Source organism: Carcharhinus amblyrhynchos, chromosome 30 (genome assembly GCF_965287045.1).
Source record: "Carcharhinus amblyrhynchos chromosome 30, sCarAmb.v2.hapA, whole genome shotgun sequence".
Taxonomy (NCBI): domain Eukaryota; kingdom Metazoa; phylum Chordata; class Chondrichthyes; order Carcharhiniformes; family Carcharhinidae; genus Carcharhinus; species Carcharhinus amblyrhynchos.
This window is the reverse complement of record NC_137353.1, coordinates 22,312,324-22,333,082: the sequence shown is the minus strand read 5'-3', so window position 1 is coordinate 22,333,082 and position 20,759 is coordinate 22,312,324. Positions and strand designations below refer to the sequence as shown.

General features: G+C 49.2%; 1 protein-coding gene across 4 annotated transcripts in view; it reads right to left on the bottom strand.

Moving 5' to 3' along the window:
• crocc (ciliary rootlet coiled-coil, rootletin) overlaps positions 1-20,759 on the bottom strand; it is a 108,003-nt gene that overhangs the window by 49,437 nt on the left and 37,807 nt on the right. For all 4 annotated transcript variants that reach the window (XM_080215470.1, XM_080215467.1, XM_080215468.1 and 1 more), the window contains 12 exons: positions 19,759-19,986; positions 15,883-15,979; positions 15,107-15,211; positions 12,458-12,706; positions 9,445-9,644; positions 9,084-9,266; positions 8,776-8,920; positions 5,781-5,927; positions 4,375-4,605; positions 4,038-4,231; positions 1,898-2,025; positions 785-954 (listed from right to left, as the gene is read on the bottom strand). In XM_080215470.1, coding sequence (XP_080071596.1) covers positions 785-954; positions 1,898-2,025; positions 4,038-4,231; positions 4,375-4,605; positions 5,781-5,927; positions 8,776-8,920; positions 9,084-9,266; positions 9,445-9,644; positions 12,458-12,706; positions 15,107-15,211; positions 15,883-15,979; positions 19,759-19,986 — 2,077 coding nt within the window. The remainder of the gene's footprint in view (positions 1-784; positions 955-1,897; positions 2,026-4,037; positions 4,232-4,374; positions 4,606-5,780; positions 5,928-8,775; positions 8,921-9,083; positions 9,267-9,444; positions 9,645-12,457; positions 12,707-15,106; positions 15,212-15,882; positions 15,980-19,758; positions 19,987-20,759) is intronic.

Below are 20,759 nucleotides of genomic sequence, written 5' to 3'. Positions count from 1 at the left end.
TGAATGGCCTGTGACCATATTGTAAACCTCTATGATTCTGTGTTCCATGGTCATTGGTTGACATCTGGTGCTTCACCTAAGCTGTCATTTCTCATACGGCAGCCTAGACTGGAGGTGCCAGAAGGCTCTTTAACCAGAAGCGGCACAGTAAAGCACTGTCCTGTCCTGCTGTTCCCCCATGTACACTTTCTACAAGCAGCAGACACCGTTGGTGAACAGCAGTGGGAATTCTGGATGATCCATTCATCACTAGCCCATGGGTCGCAGCCGATTATAATGCCTCAGCCAGCATCTGGCCTGCTCGGTATCAGACAGCAGGTAGAACCACAGGTTGTCTCTGAGTATCTTCCAATGTGCGTGTAGAGAGACTGAGGAAAGACACATTTGTGCTAGAACCTGACAGAGGCTATTTACAACCCTCCCAATCTCAGAGGGTTTCATCATAAGGGTGGCACAGTGGTTAGCACTGCTGCCTCACAGCGCCAGGGACCCGGGTTTAATTCCAGCCATGGGTCACTGTGTAGAGTTTGCACATTTCCCCGTGTCTGTGTGGGTTTCCTCCGGGTGCTACACTTTCCTCCTACAGTCCAAAGTTGTGTGGATTAGTTGATCGGCCATGCTAAATTGACCCTAGTGTCAAGAGGATTATCAGGGTAAATATGTGAGGTTATTTACCTGGGTCTGGGTGGGATAACAGTCAGTGCAGACTCAATGGTCCGAATGGCCTCCTTCTGCAATGTAGGGATTCTGTGATCATACACCCAACCACTGACCTCCCCGTTACCTTCTCTCGCTGCAGTCGATCCACATCCTCCTCGTGAGCCGTTTGTTCATTTTTCAGAGCAACCTGTGCTTCACGTTCAGTGTGGGAGAGTTTCTGTGCAAGCAGCTCCTTGTCGCGTTCTGCATTGCTCCGCTCGATCTGCATCTCTTTCCGGATGCGGTTAGTCTCAGCTGAGGCACAAACAGAATCAATCTGGAGTTACTACAGAGCATATGAGGTGTGTGTGTGTGTGTGTGTGTGTGTGTGTGTGTGTGTGTGTGTGTGTGTGTGTGTGTGTGTGTGTGTGTGTGTGTGTGTGTGTTTAATTAGAATGTGTCAATAAGGATTCTCACTCACCCACAGACACCATCATGTACTCTCATCCACTCTCACAATGGCTGAGGGCATCTGATTGAGCAACGGGAGACTGGGACAGAGTCAAAAACATACGCTGTCCCCCCATTACACTCTAATGCTCATCTTTATGTCTTACTCATAGTTTCTTTGCTCAGCATACTGTTTCTATTCATACCTCACATTTTATTTCGAAATTTGCCCATTCCTCCCCCCACGCCACGCTCGATTACTCCCCCACCCCTTCCCAAGATAGACAATCCTGATTTCCAGGTTGTTAATCAGCCTGTTTGGTCACATTATGAATACACCTTCACTGGCCAACAAGTCCTGGAGTGGAACTCGAACCCAGGGCTTCAGGATCTGGATTGCACTGTGAGTGTACTGGAGACAGATTCACACAGCGAGTGGTTAGGTCTGGAATGACAGTCTGAGAGTGTGGTGGAGACAGATTCACACAGTGAGTGGTTAGGTCTGGAATGACTGTCTGAGAGTGTGGTGGAGACAGATTCACACAGCGAGTGGTTAGGTCTGAAATGACTGTCTGAGAGTGTGGTGGAGACAGATTCAATCGTGATTTTCAATAGGGAATTAGAATATTATCTGAAGATCTACAAGGAAAAGTTGGAGGTAGCGGGGTGAGCTGATTTGCTGTTTCAGAAACCAGACGTGGATATGATGGGCTGAATGGTCTTTTCCGTCCTTAACCATTCCCAAACATAATGTAATCAGTCCGGCTGTCACAATTCCACTGTTTCTTTCCTCTAATGTTGGTCTCACCTTGTAAAGCCTCTTTAGCCAACAGCAAAGTCTGATTCTCTCCTTCAAGCTGCTCCTTTCGAGATTCCAGCTGAGCCAGTTGCTGCTGGGTATCAAACAGTGTAGTCTCCAAAGCCTCCTTCTCAGACCTGACACAATGAAAGGTACAGTCAGCGGTGTGTGTGGTGTGTGGGGTGTGCATGTCTGTCTGCAACTTGAGCAGGGTAAATTTGCCTCAGCAATTGTACTCAGGTTCTTTGAGCTTGCTGGACCACAGAATGGCACAATGAGGTGGAGAAAGTGGGGCCCAGGGCAGGATGAACTCTGTCTGATGGAACATAGGACATGTGCACTGGAAGTCCCCAGATGACATCTCCCAAAAGTGCACACAACACCAGGAGCTGGCCTCAACCTTTAACATTGCTAATAGTCAGTTCTGTGCATTCTCATTGTTCAATCCCAGTATTATCTGGGACACAGTGGCACAGTGGTTAGCACTGCTGCCTCATAGCACCAGAGACTGGGATTCAATTCTGGCCTGGGTGACTGTGTGGAGTTTGTACAGTTCTTCCTGTGTCTGCGTGGGTTTCCTCTGGCTTCCTCCTACAGTCCAAAGATGTGCTGGCTAGGTGGACTGACCGTGTTAAATTGTCCCTTCGGGCAGGATTTGCTCGCCCCGAAACCAGAAATTTCCAGCTGAGGTCAACAGATCTATCCATGGTCTGCCCCTTGCCCGCTCCAATTCCCGTGATGGGCAGAACGGAGAAAGTTCATCCCTTAGCACCCAAAAGGTGTGTAGATTACAGGGGTTCATAGGGTAAATGCTTGGGGTTACGGGAATGCTCTGATGGAGAGTCAGTGCAGACTTGATGGGCCGAATGGTCTTCTTCTACACTGTAGGGATTCTATGATTCTATGACAATGACGTAAATGTACGAGCCATAAGGAGAACCTCATTGGCAGCCCACGGCAGTACTGAGGGAGTGCGACATTGTCAGAGGTATCGCCTTCCGGAGAGATGTTAAACCAAGGTGGGAGTTAAAAGATTCCATTGCACTATTTTGTAGACAAGTGGGGCTTCTATCCCCAGTCTCCTGGCAAATATTTATCCCTCAGTCAAGATCACATTGGAAGTTTTCTGTGTGCAGACTGGTTGCCTACATTAGGACATTGGGAACACTTCAAGATATATTTTATTGGCTGGGAAGCCCTTTTGGGTGTTCGGTGGGGGTGAAAAATGATTTATAAATGCAATTCTCATTTTAACAACAACTTTAAATTGATCAACCAAACTATCAGCTCAATTTCCAAAAACAACCATGGATTGAGGATATTAGAGTTTCAATAGTGAGGGGTGCGAGGTATATGAGGGAGTTACAGTGAGGGGTGTGGGGTATATAAGGGAGTTACAGTGAGGGGTGTGGGGTATATGAGGGAGTTACAGTGAGGGGTGTGGGGTATATGAGGGAGTTACAGTGAGGGGTGTGGGGTATATGAGGGAGTTACAGTGAGGGGTGTGGGGTATATGAGGGAGTTACAGTGAGGGGTGTGAGATATATGAGGGTGTAACAGTGGAGGGGTGTGGGTATATAAGGGAGTTACAGTGAGGGGTGTGGGGTATATGAGGGTGTAACAGTGGAGGGGTGTGGGGTATATAAGGGAGTTACAGTGAGGGGTGTGGGGTATATGAGGGTGTTACAGTGAGGGGTGTGAGATATATGAGGGTGTAACAGTGGAGGGGTGTGGGTATATAAGGGAGTTACAGTGAGGGGTGTGGGGTATATGAGGGTGTAACAGTGGAGGGGTGTGGGGTATATAAGGGAGTTACAGTGAGGGGTGTGGGGTATATAAGGGAGTGTTACAGTGAGGGGTGTGGGGTATATGAGGGAGTTACAGTGAGGGGTGTGGGGTATATAAGGGAGTTACAGTGAGGGGTGTGGGGTATATAAGGGAGTGTTACAGTGAGGGGTGTGGGGTATATGAGGGAGTTACAGTGAGGGGTGTGGGGTATATGAGGGAGTTACAGTGAGGGGTGTGAGATATATGAGGGTGTAACAGTGGAGGGGTGTGGGGTATATAAGGGAGTGTTACACATATTGCTGATATAATGATATATTGATGAGTTTGGGGCAGCTTCTCTGTATTGTTAACATCTACCCACCTGAGAGCAGCTCCTTCGTCTGCCAACACCCTGTTCTCTCGCTCAGACGCTGTGAGCTGAACAACAAGGTTCGCCTTCTCCCGGGTCAGCTCCTCCTTCTCTTTGGCTCCCCGGAGCAGCAGCTCACTGTTACGCTCCACCTCACAGCGAGCCTCTATCAGCTCATCGTTCAGACTGTTCCTTTGCCGAGTCACCTGTGTGGAAAGAGTCAGGATTCTCAGAAGGTTGTAGCAAAACCCACACGCGTTGTACGGCATGTCTCTGTGTATGTGGTGAGGATAAGGCTGACTCACTGGGTTGTTGCTTATTCAGTAGTTTACAACAGTGGTTCCTCTACCTGTCCCAGCTGGCTCTGCAACTCCCCCTTTTCCCGCTGGTACGTCATCAGATCCTGCTCCAGTCTCTCCCGGCTCTGCTCCACGATTTGCAGGGAGTGGTCCAGGCCGTGACGCTCAGTGTGCAGGTCCAGTTTCTCCTGCTCCAGTCGGACCAATTCATCGCGGATCGAGGCCTTCTCCTGTTCAACTTCTTTCTTCTGACCCAGCAGTGTGGCTTTCTCATCCTCGAGCTGCAAGACAGCAGAGAGAGAAAGAGCCTAAGTCATGGGGCTGGCATAGTAGCACAGTGGTTCGTGCTGCTGCCTCACAGCTCCAGGGTCCTGAGTTCAATTCCCGGCTTGGGTCACACTGTCTGTGTGGAGTCTTCACATTCTCCCCATGTCTGCGTGGGTTTCCTCTGGGTGCTCCCGTTTCCTCCCACACTTCAAAGATGTGCGGGTCAGGTGGATTGGCCTTGATAAATTGCCCCTTAGTGTCAAGTAGACTAGCAAGGGTAAATGCATAGGGTTATGGGGATAGGGCCTGGGTGGGATTGTGGTTGGTGCAGGCTCAATGGGCTGAACGGCCTCCTTCTGCAGTGGAGGATTCTATGACTGGTACGTGCTAGCTCACATCTCAGTCTGCAGCCTGATGGGGAGATGGCAGCATGGAGATAATGCCACTTGACAAGTTATCCAGGTTCTGGGAAACACAGTTGAAGTCCAAATCTAAGTGAACTTAAATTCAGTTGATAAGCCTGGAATGATAAAGCTAGTCTCAGTAATGGGGCCTGTGAAACTGGTCATCGATTGTTGTAAAAACTCATCTGCTTCACCAGTGGAAATCTGCCGGCCTTATCTGGTCTGACCTACAAATGGCTCCAGACCCACTACAAAGCAGCCGACTCTTAAACTGCCCTCTGAAATAGCCTAAGCAAATCACTCAGGGCAATTAGGGGCGGGTAATAAATGTTAGCCAGGCCAGAAATGGCCACATCCCACAAAGGACTTAAAAGAGAAGTTACCATGACAGCTTATTGAAGGAGCTCCTCCAGTGGGGTCAGTGACTCACTGCACTGTCCGCTGCACAACCGAGGGAGGGGGAAATAAACTGGGATTTCTGCGTCTGATCATGACCCTGTGAACCGCTGGGAAAAGCATTTGTGTGGAAAGTTTGCCTGCAGAACGAAACAGGACTGTGATGCTGACCACAGTCGAATAGCTCACCTTGAAGGCTGGCGCGCCAGGAATGACCACTTTAGTGGGTGACTGGAGGGCTGCCAGTTCCTCTGGAGGGATATCCCCAATGGGACTCATTACCTTTGGCAGAGGAGAGGGAGAGGAGAGTGGGGTGAGGGTGGGGGGAGGGAGGGGTGGTCATGGGCTTATAGACAGGAAGCTTGAGGCTTGGCTTTCTGCTGCCTTACCTCCAGGATGATTTTGTTCAGCTCCACTTTATCCTGGGCCAGGCCCTCATTGAAGGCACTCATCTTGGACAGAGAATCCCGGAGAGAAGCTTGCTCCGTCCTCAACCTGTTGAGGATAAGTTCCATCTCAGCATTTGCGGTCTCCACCTTGGGAAAGAACAAGTAGTTCCGTCAATCTCCTGTCTGACAAACCCCCTGCTCCCCCAACCCCTCTCCCCCCCCCACAAAAAAAGCCAAAACATTCCCCGCTGTCAACAATTGGTTACTCAGTAAAACAAATGACAAGCAGAGGAGAATATTCCATCTGATCTCTGCTCATCACAGGCACAAATATAGACAGGCAACATCTGGTCCCCAGCAGGAGTTTCTCTTCCTCTCTGTTTCCCGCCAGGTGTAGCTCTAGCGGGGGAGTGGAACCCTGCTAACAACCTGTCTCTTTCTGTCATGTTGACTGTCACAGCCACAGAACGCAGACAGAACCAAGTTGTTAGAAAGTAAGCGGGAGGAATAAAGTCTGCTTGAAATGTTTCATTGCAGGTACGGATCAAACATTGAGGAGTCCAGGGAAATTTGTGGGATCTAGGCAATCCCCAAAACAATTTTCAGGAATGTAAGGCAAGCCACCTATGTAGTCCCTCCCTCAGTGTGACCATGCCCTCAGTGGACATCGTGATCCTGGTTTAAGAACATAAGAACTAGGAGCGGGGGCAGGCTGTTTGGCCCCTCAAGCCTTTCAATAAGATCATGGCTGATCTTTTCATCGATTGCGGCCTGCTCACTGTAACCCTTAATTCCCTTACTGTTCAAAAATTTATCTACCTTTGCCTTAAAAACATTCAATGGGATAGCCTCGACTGTGTCACGAGGCAGGGAATTCCACGGATTCTCAACCCTTTGGGTGAAGAAGTTCCTCCTCAACTCAGTCCGAAATCTGCTCCCCCTTATTTTGAGGCTATGCCCCCTGGTTCTAATTTCATCTGCCAGTGTAAACAATTTCCCTGCTTCTATCTTACCTATTCCCTTCATAATCTTATATGATTCCATAAGATCTCCCCTCATTCTTCTGAATTTCAATGAGCGTAGCCCCAGTCTATTCAGTCTCTCCTCATAAGCCAACCCTCTCAACTCTGGAATCAACCTAGTGAATCTCCTCTGCACCCACTCCAGTGCCAGTATATCCTTTCTCAAGTTATGAGACCAAAACTGTACACAGTTTAACTCCAGTCTGTGTGAAACCTATGACAGGCAAATTATAGAATGGAATAAAGGCGCCACACTTTAAAGAGGACTTGGAGGCATTAACTCGACTGCAGAAAAGATTCATGAGAATGGTTCCAGGGGTGAGGAACTTCCATTACGTACAAACATTTAAATTGGAGCATAAGTAGGCCATTCGGCCCCTCAAGCCTGCTTCACCAATCAACTAAACCTGTTTGTGCTTCAAGTTCCACATTTCCATTTCCCCCGATAACCTTTGACCAAGGAGAATCTAGATAGATTGAAGAAGTTGGAACTGTTTTCCTCAGAGAAGGAGAAAGTTCTTCAATGGTTAACACTGCTGCCTCACAGTGCCAGGGACAAGGATTCGATCCTTGGCTTGGGTCACTGTCCGTGCGGAGTCTGCATGTTCTCCCCATGTCTGCGTGGGTTTTCTCCGGGTGCTCCAGTTTCTTCCCACAATCCAAAGATACGCGGGTTAGAGGGATTGGCCATGCTAAATTGCCGCTTAGTGTCCAAAGATGTGTAGGTTAGGGAATTAGCGAGATAAATGTGTGGGATTACGGGGGTAGGATCCGGTAAGATCCTCTGACGGAGAGTCGGTACAGAATGACCAAATGGTCTCCTCCTGCTTTGTAGGGATTCTATGATTCTAAGAGAAGGTTGAGAGAGATCTACAAATTCATGATGGGTCTGGATAGTGCAAACAGTGAGAAACTGTTCTAATTGATGGAAGGATTGAGAAAGAATAGGCGCAGATTTTAGGTAAGGTAGTCAGCCAAAGAAGCAATGGAGGCATGTGGAGAAAGCTTTTCGCACAATGAGCGGATAAGGACTGGAATACACTGTCTGAGAGTGTGGTGGAGGCAGATTCACACAGCGAGTGGTTAGGATCTGGAACGCACTGTCTGAGAGTGTGGTGGAGGCAGATTCACACAGCGAGTGGTTAGGATCTGGAACGCACTGTCTGAGAGTGTGGTGGAGGCAGATTCACACAGCGAGTGGTTAGGATCTGGAACGCACTGTCTGAGAGTGTGGTGGAGGCAGATTCACACAGCGAGTGGTTAGGATCTGGAACGCACCGTCTGAGAGTGTGGTGGAGGCAGATTCAATTGAGGCATTCAAGAGGGAATTGGATCTTTATCTGAAAAGGAAGAATGTGTAGGGTTATGGGGCAAAGGTGGGGGAATGGCACTAAGGGAATTGCTTATTTGGAGAACCGGCACTGACACAATGGGCCAAATGGCCTCCTTTGGCACTGTATCAATTCATTGTTACTCAGCTACATACAGAACCGGGGCAGATCCCAGAGTCAATTCTTGGTTTGTGCTGTGCTATCTGATCTCATCCAGGGTTTTAGAGCCGGGAACAGAAGCTCAGAATTAGAAAGGGGGGAATCAGCCAGGATTCCTGCTCCTGTTCACTATCGAATCACTATCCTTCTACAAGACCATGCGTGTAGATATTAGTCAGTGACAGGATCGGACTCCAATCGTCATGTCCCCTCTCCCTGGTCTCCTGTCTGCCATCTGATTACCTACCCCTTTCTCACCAACCCTTTCCCCAGTCAAACATCCTGGGAACACTCACTGATGTAGGCTTCACATGATGACTGGCTGTTTGGATAGGTTAGCAAGGATACCCAGTGCTGGTAAAAATCTATTATGACTTGAGTTGGCACCTTCTGGAGAGGCAGATGAAAACTGAAGGAGAAAAAGGAAGTTTGCTGTATGGTTATAGTCTAGCTGCAAGATTCTTCTTCATTCTCCGAGTTTACCTTGCTTAGTGCCTCTTCAATTCCGGCCTTCTCGTTCTCCAGGACCTCCCTGTCCAGTGCGGCCTTGCTCAAGGCTTCCTTCACCAGTATCAACTCCTTTTTCATACTTGAGTTCTTCACTTCCATCTGCTCGAGCATCTTGTGGCTGATGCGGGTGGAGGAGGAGGGTGGGAGGGTAGGAGGGAAGCACACAACATTCAGAAAGGTCAGGCTCCAAAGCAAGCTGCAGGCCTCACTTTGATGCTGAAGTACCAGCCCACCCCGCCACCCCCCCCACTCCCCTCCCCTTCCCCCATCGTCCCACTCACCCTCGCTCGATCTCTTTCTGTGCCCTCTCCTTATCCTTCAAGATGTCCTCCTTCTCATCCTCCAGGTTGTCCCGCTGACGCTGGAGCTCCCCGTTGGCCAACTGCAGTTTCTCATTCTCCTGTTGCACCACCTCGATCTGTTGCTGGAGGGACTGAAGTGACTTCTCCAGGTTCGACTTCTCGCTTTTTAGAAAGAAAAACCCAGCAATGGACAAGGCCAGTTGAGGAGGGACAGGGCCCGAGGTGTTAAGTTTTAGCATCAAAAAGCAGGAGAGCAAATTGAGGTCTAAAGAAAGCTTGGTGGTTTACAGTAAGTCAGCAAATTAAAAAAGTATTCATTCAAAAAGAATAAAATAGTCACCTTCCTAGTAGGTCCACAGAAGAGCGGAAACGGTTAGCATCGCGCTTGGCGTCATCCTTGGCTCGCACCGAGTCCTCAGTCTCCTCCTTCAGACTGAGGATCTGCTGCTCTAACGCCCGACGGTCATTCTCACTGTCGGCCAGCTGCCTCTTCAGACTGCCCAGCGAGTCCTGGACGGCCTCATACTTTGCACGGAGATCCTGTCAGGCAGGCGGGGAGAGGACGGAAACATAAGAAACGTTTTGGGGTTGGCCGAGGATTGAACAAGAACCTGGGGGTTGATAGACAAAGGTCAGAGGGCGTAACCCTTTCTGCTTCCAGTGCGGTTTCTGCACCCAGGCTACCATTTCCTGGGTTACCAGAATGTGGCCCATTAGTTTGTAACCTTATAATTACAAAGCTGAGTAGCCATTGAGAGGGTTCATTGGGCCAAGGGTACAACGCTGCACTGGACCCCTAATGAGCCACTGAATCCCAGACTTGCTGATCTCCTGAATCCAATCCCTCTCACAGAGTAATGCAAGCATAACAATTAGCACACCAGTAAAGTCTCACTTCTTTTTTATTCACTCATGGGGCATGGGCATCGCTGGATGGGTCAGTATTTATTGCCCATCCCTAGCTGCCCTTGAACTGAGTGGCTTGTTGAGAATCAACCACATTGCTGTGGTTCTAGAGTCACATGCAGGCTAGACTGGGTAAGGACATCAGGTTTCCTTCCCTAAAAGGACATTCGTGAACTAGGTGGGTTTTTCCAACAATCGGTTTCATGGTCACCAGTAGATTCTTAATTCCAGATTTTTTTTATTGAATTCAAATTCCACCATCTGCCATGGTGGGATTTGAATCTGGGTCCCCAGAACATTAGCTGAGTTTCTGGATTAATAATTTAGCGATAATACCACCAGACCATCACTTCACCTAATGAGCTATCTGTGCTGCTGACTTTGTAGAGTCAGGCAGTCCCGTTGCCTTGTGTGTCAGCAGGAAGCCAATGCAGGAAGAAGGTTGGTCAAACATGACTTCAAATGTACTGTGCCGCTATTCCATTGTCAGCACCTTTGGTGCTAATAGTACATTCTGATACCATTCATACCCATCCCAGCCCTTGATGGTGCAGAGTTGGATATCCTCAGCCGAGGTGGTATAAGTACTAATGGCCATTGTGTTGTGCAGCCACAGAGGGGGAAATGAACCAAGGTTCCTGCTCCGGAATCCTGCTGGGAGGCGTACACCAGGATGACAGGACACTCACTGTACAGGCTCTATATGGATATTTGGATGAAACATGTACCCCCAACAAGAATCAAGATCTCATTCAATAGCAGAATAGACTCGATGGGCCAAATGGCCTACTTCAGCTTCTACTTCTTATCAACATCTTCAGGAAGCAAAAATTGGACAGAATAATCTAGGGGGGGCAGCTGCTAAACTAAATGAAATTTCTTTCAATGCTCTCATTTCTTGTTCTAATCAGTGCAAGAATAATATTTCCAGAAGATGCTATTACTGCAAAGGAAATCTTGTGGTGCAAGTGGTAACATTCCTCCTTCTGGGGTAGAGGTTCAGATCCCACTTTACTACATTAACGATCTAGATGTGAATGTGGGGAGGTATGATCAGTAAGTTTGTAGATGGCAGGAAAATTGGTGGTGTGGTAAATAGTGAGAAGAGCCTTAGATTACAGGACAAAATAAACAGGGGATCAGCGGAGTGAAAAATGGAATTTAACCTTGAAAAATTATGAGCTGATATATTTTGGAAGGCAAGGGAATACACCATGAATGGTAGAATGCTAGGAAGTATAGAGGACCAGTGTGATCTTGGCGTGTATGTCCATGGATCCCTGAAGGCAGCAGGTTGGGTAGATCAGGGGGATAGGAAGGCATCCTCACCTTTATTAGCAGAGGCACAGAATATAAGAGCTATGATGGAGCTGTATAAAATGCTTGTTAGGCCACAACTAGGATACTGTGTGCAGTTCTGTCTGTAGGAAGGATGTGATCTATAATATCTACAGTGCAGAGGGGGGCGGCAGCGGCACCAGAGCACCCGGAGGAGACTCGTGCAGATGTGAGAAGAATGTGCAAACTCCCCACAGTCACCCAAGGTCGGAATTGAGCCTGGGCCCCTGGCACTGTGAGGCAGCAGAGCTAACCACTGTGCCACCATGCCGCCCTAATAAAAAGGGAGGAGATTCACCAGGATGTTATCTGGGTTGGAGCGTTTCAGCTGTGAAGAGAGGCTGGTTAGGCTGGGGTTATTTTCCATAGGGCAAAGGAAGCTGAGGGGGATTTTGACTGAGGGGTACTGAATTACGAGGGACATAAATAGGCTAGATAGGAAGCCTCCCTTTGCACTGTCGGGGTTCTATAATCTTGAAAAAAACTATTTTCTTAGTGGGAGTGTGTGCGTGCGTGTGTGTGTCTGGTCGGTCAATAACCAGGTGATGCAGGAGATTTCAAGGGGATTTGAGGAAAAGCTTTTTCACCCAGAGGATGGTGGGAATCTGGAACTCACTGCCTGAGCGGGTGGTAGGGGCAGGAACCCTCACAACATTGAAGAAGCATTTAGAGGAGCACTTAAAATGCCACAGCATACAAGACTAAGGTCCAAGTGCTGGAAAAGGGGAGTGGGATAGATAGGTGTTTAATGGTCAGTACAGGCATGATGGACTGAAAGGCCTCTTTACATGCTGTGAAATTCTACGACTTACTGGTCATGGAAGGTGTGTTGATAACATGACCAAAAGGGTTGATTATCAGCCAGTAAGGCCTTCCAACAGACCTAACGGCAGGCAGTAAGAGTGGGGGAGTTTCCCAGTTAGCCTCACTGCAGAGGGAATGGCAGAACACTGCAGTTCTTCGCCAGGGACAATCATGGACCAATCCAATGGAAGCCCGTGGTCACCAATGGCCTCTTAGGGCTACCTGCTGAGGGAGGAGGAGGCCGTCTCCACAACAGAGGCTCACTTTGTCTAGGACTTGTCACGGGCCTCACGCTGCCTCTCTACCTGGATCAGGAGTTGCCTCTTCTGCACAGCAACCTGAACAGTCGAGTACACGGAGTCGGTGAAGGCCGGCGAGAGGTTGTGCCACGGTGAATGGCTGTGGCGCGGAGAGGTCCGTCGGCGTGGAGATGGCGTGCGCAGGCTGGATGGGATGCCCAAGGGGCTAAACAGAGAGCAATCCATTTCGGTGGCGTCGCCAGTCCGTTCAGCGGAGGGGAACTGAGCTCCACTATCAGCATCAGAAATAACAGCCTATGAAGAGAGAGTTTGACGACACTGGTTACCATGGTCACTGATACCCAAGACAACCCGCTGACAATTAGGATTCTGCAAAGTCACAACACCCACCGCGCAGATTAATAGCTATAATGGACCACATTAAAGTGCGCACCATAGAGTAACCAGCTTACAGAGGTTCATCCCCATGGAGTACACACAATGGTGAGGCTTTTCAAAGTTTATTCTCTCATGGAATGTAGGTGTTGCTGGCAAGGCCAACATTTGTTACCCATCCCTATTTGCCCTATGTAGCTTGCTAGGCCATTACAGAGGGCAGCCAAGAATCCGTACACATACAGATATTACAAATCTGGAGTCACATGTAGGCCAGGTCAGGCAAGGGTACACAATTTCCTTCTTTATTACCAAACCATGGGTGGCACAGTGGTTAGCACTGCTGCCTCGCAGCACCAGGGACCCGGGTTCAATTCCCAGCCTTGGGTCACTGTCTGTGCACAGTCTGCACGTTCTCCCTGTGTCTGTGGGTTTACTCCAGCTGCTCCGGTTTCCTCCCGAAAGACGTGCCAGTTAGGTGCATCAGCCATGCTAAGTTCTTCTTCAATGTACTCAAACAGGCGCTGGAGTGTGACGACTATGGGATTTTCAAAGTAATTTCATTGCGGTGTTAATGTAAGCTTACTTGTGACACTAATAAATAGGATAAACCAGCTGGGTTTTTGCGACAATCGATGATTGTTTTATGGTCATGATTACTAGGAGTAACTTCCAATTCTAGATTTTATGAACTGAATTTAAATTCTGCCAGCTGCAAGGGCGGGATTCGAAACCATGTCCCCAGTGCATTAGTCTGGGCCTCTGGATTACCACTCCAGTGACATTCCTAAACCAGCATCTCCCTGTTACAACCAACAGGGACAGAAGCAAACAATTAAACACTCTCACAAATAATTACTTTCTCCCCTAGTTTTCTTTCATTGGAACAGAAATAGGCCATTCAGCCCCTCGAACCCATCCCAACCATTCAATAAGATTATGGCTGATCTGTGGCCTAACTCCACGTACCTGCTCTGGGCCCATATCCCTCGATACCCCTGTTCACTAACAATCCGTCTACCTTAGATTTAAGCCTAAAAACTGAACAAGCATCCACCACTGTTTGAGGAAGAGAGTTCCACACCTCCTCCATTCTCTGCATGTAGAAGTGTTTTCTAACATCTCCCCTGAATGGCTTGGCCTGAATTTTTAGGCCCCTGGTTCTAAAGCCTTCAAATCAGTGAAAACACTTTACCCTCATCCACCTTGTCGTTCCCTGTAAATATTTTGCAGACTTCTATCAGATCACCTCTTAACCTTCTGAATTTGAGAGAATAAAGGTCTGATCTCTCCTCGTAACCTAACTCCTGGAGCCCAAGTATCATTCTTGTAAACTTGCGTTCAGCTCCCTCTGAGTCTACCCAGGGTTTTGTACAACTGCAGCACAACATCTGCATCCTTTTCCCCTTTAGATCGTAACCAGTGTTACAGCTTTTTAAACTGAGGAAATGTCAAGCCTACTTATGACCACTCTACTACTGACACAATTGTTGACTCAATCAATAATGTGGGACAGCAATGGCCTAGTGGTATTATCTCTATGCTGTTGACCCAGAAACTCAGCTAATGTTCTGGGATCCAGGTTCGAATCCCACCACAGCCGATGGTGGAATTTGAATTCAATAAAAAAAAAAATCTGGAATTAAGAATCTACTGATCGCCATGAAACCATTGTCGATTGTCAGAAAAATCCATTTGGTTCACTAATGTCCTTTAGGGAAGGAAATCTGCCGTCCTTACCTGGTCTGGCCTACATGTGACTCCAGAGCCACAGTAATGTAGTTGACTCTCAACTGCCCTCTGAAATGGCTGAGCTCAAGGCAACTAGAAATGGTCAGTAAATGCTGGCCCAGCCAGCGACGCCCATGTCCCAAAAACAAATTTTAAAAATCTGTGGTATATTTATCAACTGAGGCACCGGGGGAACTATGATGAGTGTTCTTAAAAGGCACCACACAGTGACCAGCTGAGCCAGAGCAAACTTACACAATCCGTGCCTGTTGCCTGTTTCAGCATGTTAGAATGTAACCAATAATAACACTGGATCTGTTGTAATGTGACCAATGGTAACATGTTGTAAAGGGTCAGCTGACCCAGTAAATTATGTAACCAATGACAAAATGACATGGTGGTCAGCTGACTCAGTATAAATAAGAAGCTGCTGTGGGTTCATGGGAACTTGGAATGGCCCAGAGCGAGGCCTCAAGTATTGGAGTAATGAAGTTTCTTTATTAAAACTTTTCCTTTGATTGGAGTAAGTCTGGTTTTACTTTATTGCCTACAACTGGAGAGTTCCTTCAGCTGGATCAGCACTCTCACCTGTGTGATATCTCTCAGTATCTGATGCAGTGACTCCACCTCTGCTTTCGCAGACTCAATCTCGCCTCCATCCTGAACACCTTGTGCTTCAGCTTGATTCGCTTCCTGAAACAACAAAGGACCCGTCACCTGGTGCCAGGTGTGCGGCAAGGCACCCATCACTTGGTACTCAGATCCCAATGACTTGGCACGGCGCCCACTCAGTCTCATAAATTCTTGCCTCAGACCAATTGGGCAGCACAGTGGATTAGCACTGCTGTCTCAGTGCCACGGATCAGGGTTTGATTCAGGTCTCGAGTGACTGCCTGCGTGGGTTTCCTCCGGGTGCTCCGGTTTCCTCCCACAGTCCAAAGATTTGCGGGTTAGTTGGACTGGCCATGCTAAATTGCCTCTCGTTGTCAGGGAGATTAGCGGGGGTAGATACATGGGGTTAATATAGGTTCTGGGTGGGAATATTGTCGGTGCAGCCTCAATGGGCTGAATGGCCTCGATTCTGTAGGGATTCTATGAATCGTGGACTTAGATTGAGGGGCTGAATGGCCTACAGCTGTTTCTGTGGACCAGGGGACTACTACCTGGTTTCCGAGCAGGGCACCTGGACACGGAGATGAGAAATAGGCACCAAAGATCCGTCTCGCCACACAGCAATCTATTTTTTTCCTATTGCTGGCGTGTCACGCTGATATGAAACCATTATTAAGGATTTAGGTACATTTTTAGCAGCAATTCTGAGGCTCAAACACGGCCTTCCCTCTCCCCTCCCATTGTTCACCCACCAGGTTCTCCACCGTCTGGTTCAGGTTGCTGATGGTCTTCTCCTTCTCCTGATTCTGGGCCGTCAAGCGTTCGATAGTCACCATCAGTTCCGTGATCCTGGAAGAAACATTTGTATTTACATCACCTTTGACCAACAATGTCAACAGGTCTTGGGGTGTTTCACACTCCTGGAGACACGATTAGAATTATATCTGACAGTTCCTTCGCTGTGGCTGGGTCAATAACCTGGAATTCCCCATCCTAACAGCACACTGGGTGTACCTACACCAGATGGGACTCCAGTGGCTCAGGAAGACAGCTCACCACCACCTTCGGTTCAGGATGGGCAGCAATCATAACTAAGGATTTTCCAGTGAAGTGTAGTCACTGCTGTAATGTAAGAAATGGTGTAAAAGCAGGTTTATAATTTCGCCATAGAGGTTCATTATTCTCTGTACTGCACCAGCAAGGAGAATCTTCTCCTCCTCCCGCTGCCTCTGCCCCCTCCCCCTCCCCCCACTGCCCCTGTGTGAGGAAGTCTCCCCAGTCTCCAGCCTGGATTCAAGCGATTGTATTGGGTTTGTGAGCGTGAGAATGAGCTCCACACATCGTTGCCCTGGTGTCACAGTCAGCGAGACCTGACTGCTTTCTGACAGACTGGCAGCTGAGCCTGACAATCCAACTGGGCTGTGGGCTGGGAGCCTGTCAGAAATCATAGAATCCTACAGTGCAGAGGGAGGCCATTCGGCCCATTGAGTCAACACTGACACCAATCCCACCCAGGCCTTATCCCCATAACCTCACATACTTAATCACGCTAATTCCTCTAACCTACGCATCCTGGGAAACTAAGGGGCAATTTAGCAATGCCAATGAACCCAACCTGCACATCTTTAGACTGGGAGGAGACTGGAGCACCTGGAGGAAACCCATGCAGAGACAGGGAGAATGTGCAAACCCCATACAGACAGTGATCCAGGCCGGGAATCGATTTAAAATTTTTAAAGTGAGAGAAATTTGTACATTAGAAACAGATAACAGTTAGGGGTGTGGGTATATTAGCATAATATTGAAGGGTGAAGGGCCACACGGCAGAGCGTCACGCCGAGGGACACACGGCAGAGCGTCACGCCGAGGGACACACGGCACAGTGTCACGCCGAGGGACACACGGCACAGTGTCACGCCGAGGGATACACGGCACAGTGTCACGCCGAGGGATACACGGCACAGTGTCACGCCGAGGGATACACGGCACAGTGTCACGCCGAGGGATACACGGCACAGTGTCACGCCGAGGGATACACGGCAGAGCGTCACGCCGAGGGATACACGGCACAGTGTCACGCCGAGGGATACACGGCACAGTGTCACGCCGAGGGATACACGGCAGAGCGTCACGCCGAGGGATACACGGCAGAGCGTCACGCCGAGGGATACACGGCACAGTGTCACGCCGAGGGATACACGGCACAGTGTCACGCCGAGGGATACACGGCACAGTGTCACGCCGAGGGATACACGGCACAGTGTCACGCCGAGGGATACACGGCAGAGCGTCACGCCGAGGGACACACGGCACAGTGTCACGCCGAGGGATACACGGCAGAGTGTCACGCCGAGGGATACACGGCAGAGCGTCACGTCGAGGGATACACGGCAGAGCGTCACGCCGAGGGACACACGGCACAGTGTCACGTCGAGGGATACACGGCAGAGCGTCACGTCGAGGGATACACGGCAGAGCGTCACGCCGAGGGACACACGGCAGAGCGTCACGCCGAGGGACACACGGCACAGCGTCACGTCGAGGGATACACGGCAGAGCGTCACGTCGAGGGATACACGGCAGAGCGTCACGCCGAGGGATACACGGCAGAGCGTCACGCCGAGGGATACACGGCAGAGTGTCACGCCGAGGGATACACGGCAGAGCGTCACGCCGAGGGATACACGGCAGAGCGTCACGCCGAGGGATACACGGCAGAGCGTCACGCCGAGGGATACACGGCAGAGCGTCACGCCGAGGGATACACGGCAGAGTGTCACGCCGAGGGACACACTGAGTGCCACAGTAGCCAATATCGCCGTTCCTCATCTCACAGGAGGGAGACAATCTTTTGTCGCCACCTACTGTCATATTTGGTAACTGCAGCATTAAGTGCATTGACCGAAATCTGAACAAACTGTAGCATCAGTCAAAACTGGCTTTGTTTCACTCCACCTCGAGCTAGTGTAAACGCAGCCTGAAGACAGAATCAGGGCTCATCGTGAAGAGAAAAATTTCATTCCATTTAGCTCAAGTCAAAGTGGACCCTAATCCCAGATTCACACCCCCAGGGGTTTATTATTGACGTCACACTCAATCGCTTTGTGTAAAAGCACCCTCAGAATAAAGGTGAAAGGATATCAGAAAAACCTCTGAATCTGTCCTTGCTCAATGCAGTTAGCTCAATAGGATGAAATATTAATAAGATTAGGGTGGCACGGTGGTGTGGACGGAGAAAGACAGGCTGCAACAATATTGGCAATAGTGGCTTTAAAGTTGCTTTTTTCACTATGCTGAGATTTCTTGTGGCCAGTGACCTGGGATTTGTCAAAGGACAGAAGGTGTCAGATTCAACAGCTTGTCCTCAGCAGGGATTTTTAGCCAGTGTTCTTTATCTGGACATTGGAATGTAAACCATATGCACTGGGGGGGGGGGGCGGTTCTGGAGATGATGAGGCCTGAATCGACCAATGATACTATCCTGCCTGTATTTGATTGGCCTAATTGAACAATGCAGTTGGGAGTTCCTGATCAATTCATGGGCTGGATGACAGAGAATCTTCCGGAAGCGAGTGGAGAATTGTGGATAGAGAGATATGTGAGTCTTTGTTTGGCAGCAATCACTCAAAGAGACCAACCATCGCAAGAAGACTTGTGCCCTGAAAGTTGCCCCAGATAAGGAGAAGATAGATTCTACATCGAGGATATTTCTTGGCCAAGGTAATATCTATTTTCAGTTAAACAGTTAAAGTTGATGTTCAGTTAAAGTTCAGTTGAGAGCTGATGTTCAGGTAGAGTCAAAGTTCAGTAAAGAGTTAATGAGTTGCAACTGTTTACATTCAAGTTGAGACAAGAAATGTTAAATAAAGAAATAATTGAATTACTGTCCTTGTTTGCCTCATTAATTTAAACGCCTTCCAGGCATTCCAGTGTAAAGCTGTGTAACAGTGGTTGGCACTGCTGCCTCACAGCACCAGCCTTGGGTCACTGTCTGTGTGGAGTATGCACTTTCACCCCATGTCTGTCTGGGTTTCCTCCGGGTGCTCCTGTTTCCTGCCACAGTTCAAAGATATGCAGGTTAGGTTGATTGGTCATGCTAAATTGCCCCTTAGTGTCAGGGGATTATCAAGTGGGGTTACGGGGACTAGGGCCTGGATGGGATTGTTTTCAGTACAGACTCGATGGGCCTCCTTGTGTACTGTAGGGATTCTGTGACTCTACTGTTAGCTCTCCTCCCAGACCATACTTCATTTAATTATAACACCACCCCTCCCAGACATTGTCCTGCTATTGCCCTCTCCTCTCATGGAAGGCATCTTTACTGGGGTACAGCATCTACCTCCAGTACCTCATCCACCATTCACGTGTGAGCTTTGACAATAAGTATCAACAAGTTATTCAACCATGGGAGGAATCGTGGCAACATCCTCAGCTGAGATCCAGATCTGTGCGTTTGCCAGCAGGAATCAGTGGACAATGCCCGAGTCACACGCAGCAGCAGTGAGTGACTCAGGGCTGCTCTCTATTGTAAAATATTCCCTCGAGAAATCAGGGGAGCATCAAGCTGACTCGGCATTTAAGTTTCGCAGGTGACTGACAGATTCTTGGGAAGATGGTGCTGCACCCACCTGGCGTTCTGCTCGGCCTTTTCTCGGTCATACTTGGCTTGCAGCTGGATCATCTCCCGCACCTTGTCCCGCAGCTGTTCCTCCAGCTGTGCCAGCTGGCTCGACTGCCTCTCCAGCGCCACCGTCGAGCTGGTCTCCGACAGGCACAGGTGGCCGCTCAGGTTCAGGCACGACGCGTGAATCGTGCGCGAGGATTTGGCCAGATCGTTCCGCAGCTCGGAGAGATCCCTGGGGAGAGGACAGAACGTTTCACCTCCGGCCAAAGAGCCCTCCCCAGCCGCCCCCCCTCCCCCCCCCCCTCCCCCCCCCCCCCCCTCCCCCCCCCCCCCCCCCCGCCACAGGACAGGCACAGGAACACGTTCAGTGCCTTCAGCAGCAGGGCCAACCTGCCCTCCCAAGGTGCTTCTGAATTAAGATCTCTCACAATCCCCACACACACATTCCAATCACGCCGGTGATTTAGACCAGGAGCAGGTCCTTGGCTAAGCTGAAACAATACTGAAAGGATGAATTAATTGATCCTCTCTTGGTCGTTCTCTCCCCTGAAGGCGCTGATTCCCACTGGGCTACAGAGTCTGTGGGGATTAATCACCCACTGGGCTGTCACACAGATCACCATTCTAAAAGGAAAGTAAAGTTGATTTATTAGTCAGTAGGCTTACATTAACACTGCAATGAAGTTACTGTGAAAATCCTCAGCTTTTAACCTTGACAAAATCATGATGCAATAGAGGAGGAGGCCATTGGACCCTTCATGCCTGTGCTGGCTTTGATAGTAGGCGTAACGGCCGGAATTCTTCCATCCTGAATATTAGCGGGCAGGTTCCGGACAATGTGAAACCCTGTTGACAGTTGGGCGGGAATTTCCGGCTTTTAGATCAGCGCGGCTGGAGAATTCCGCCCAATACCGTCTATTCCTATTTAATTTCATCCCCATTTCTTCAGGTACCTTTCTAATAAGATCATTGCTTCCACAACCAACTTTGCTCAATCAGATCATG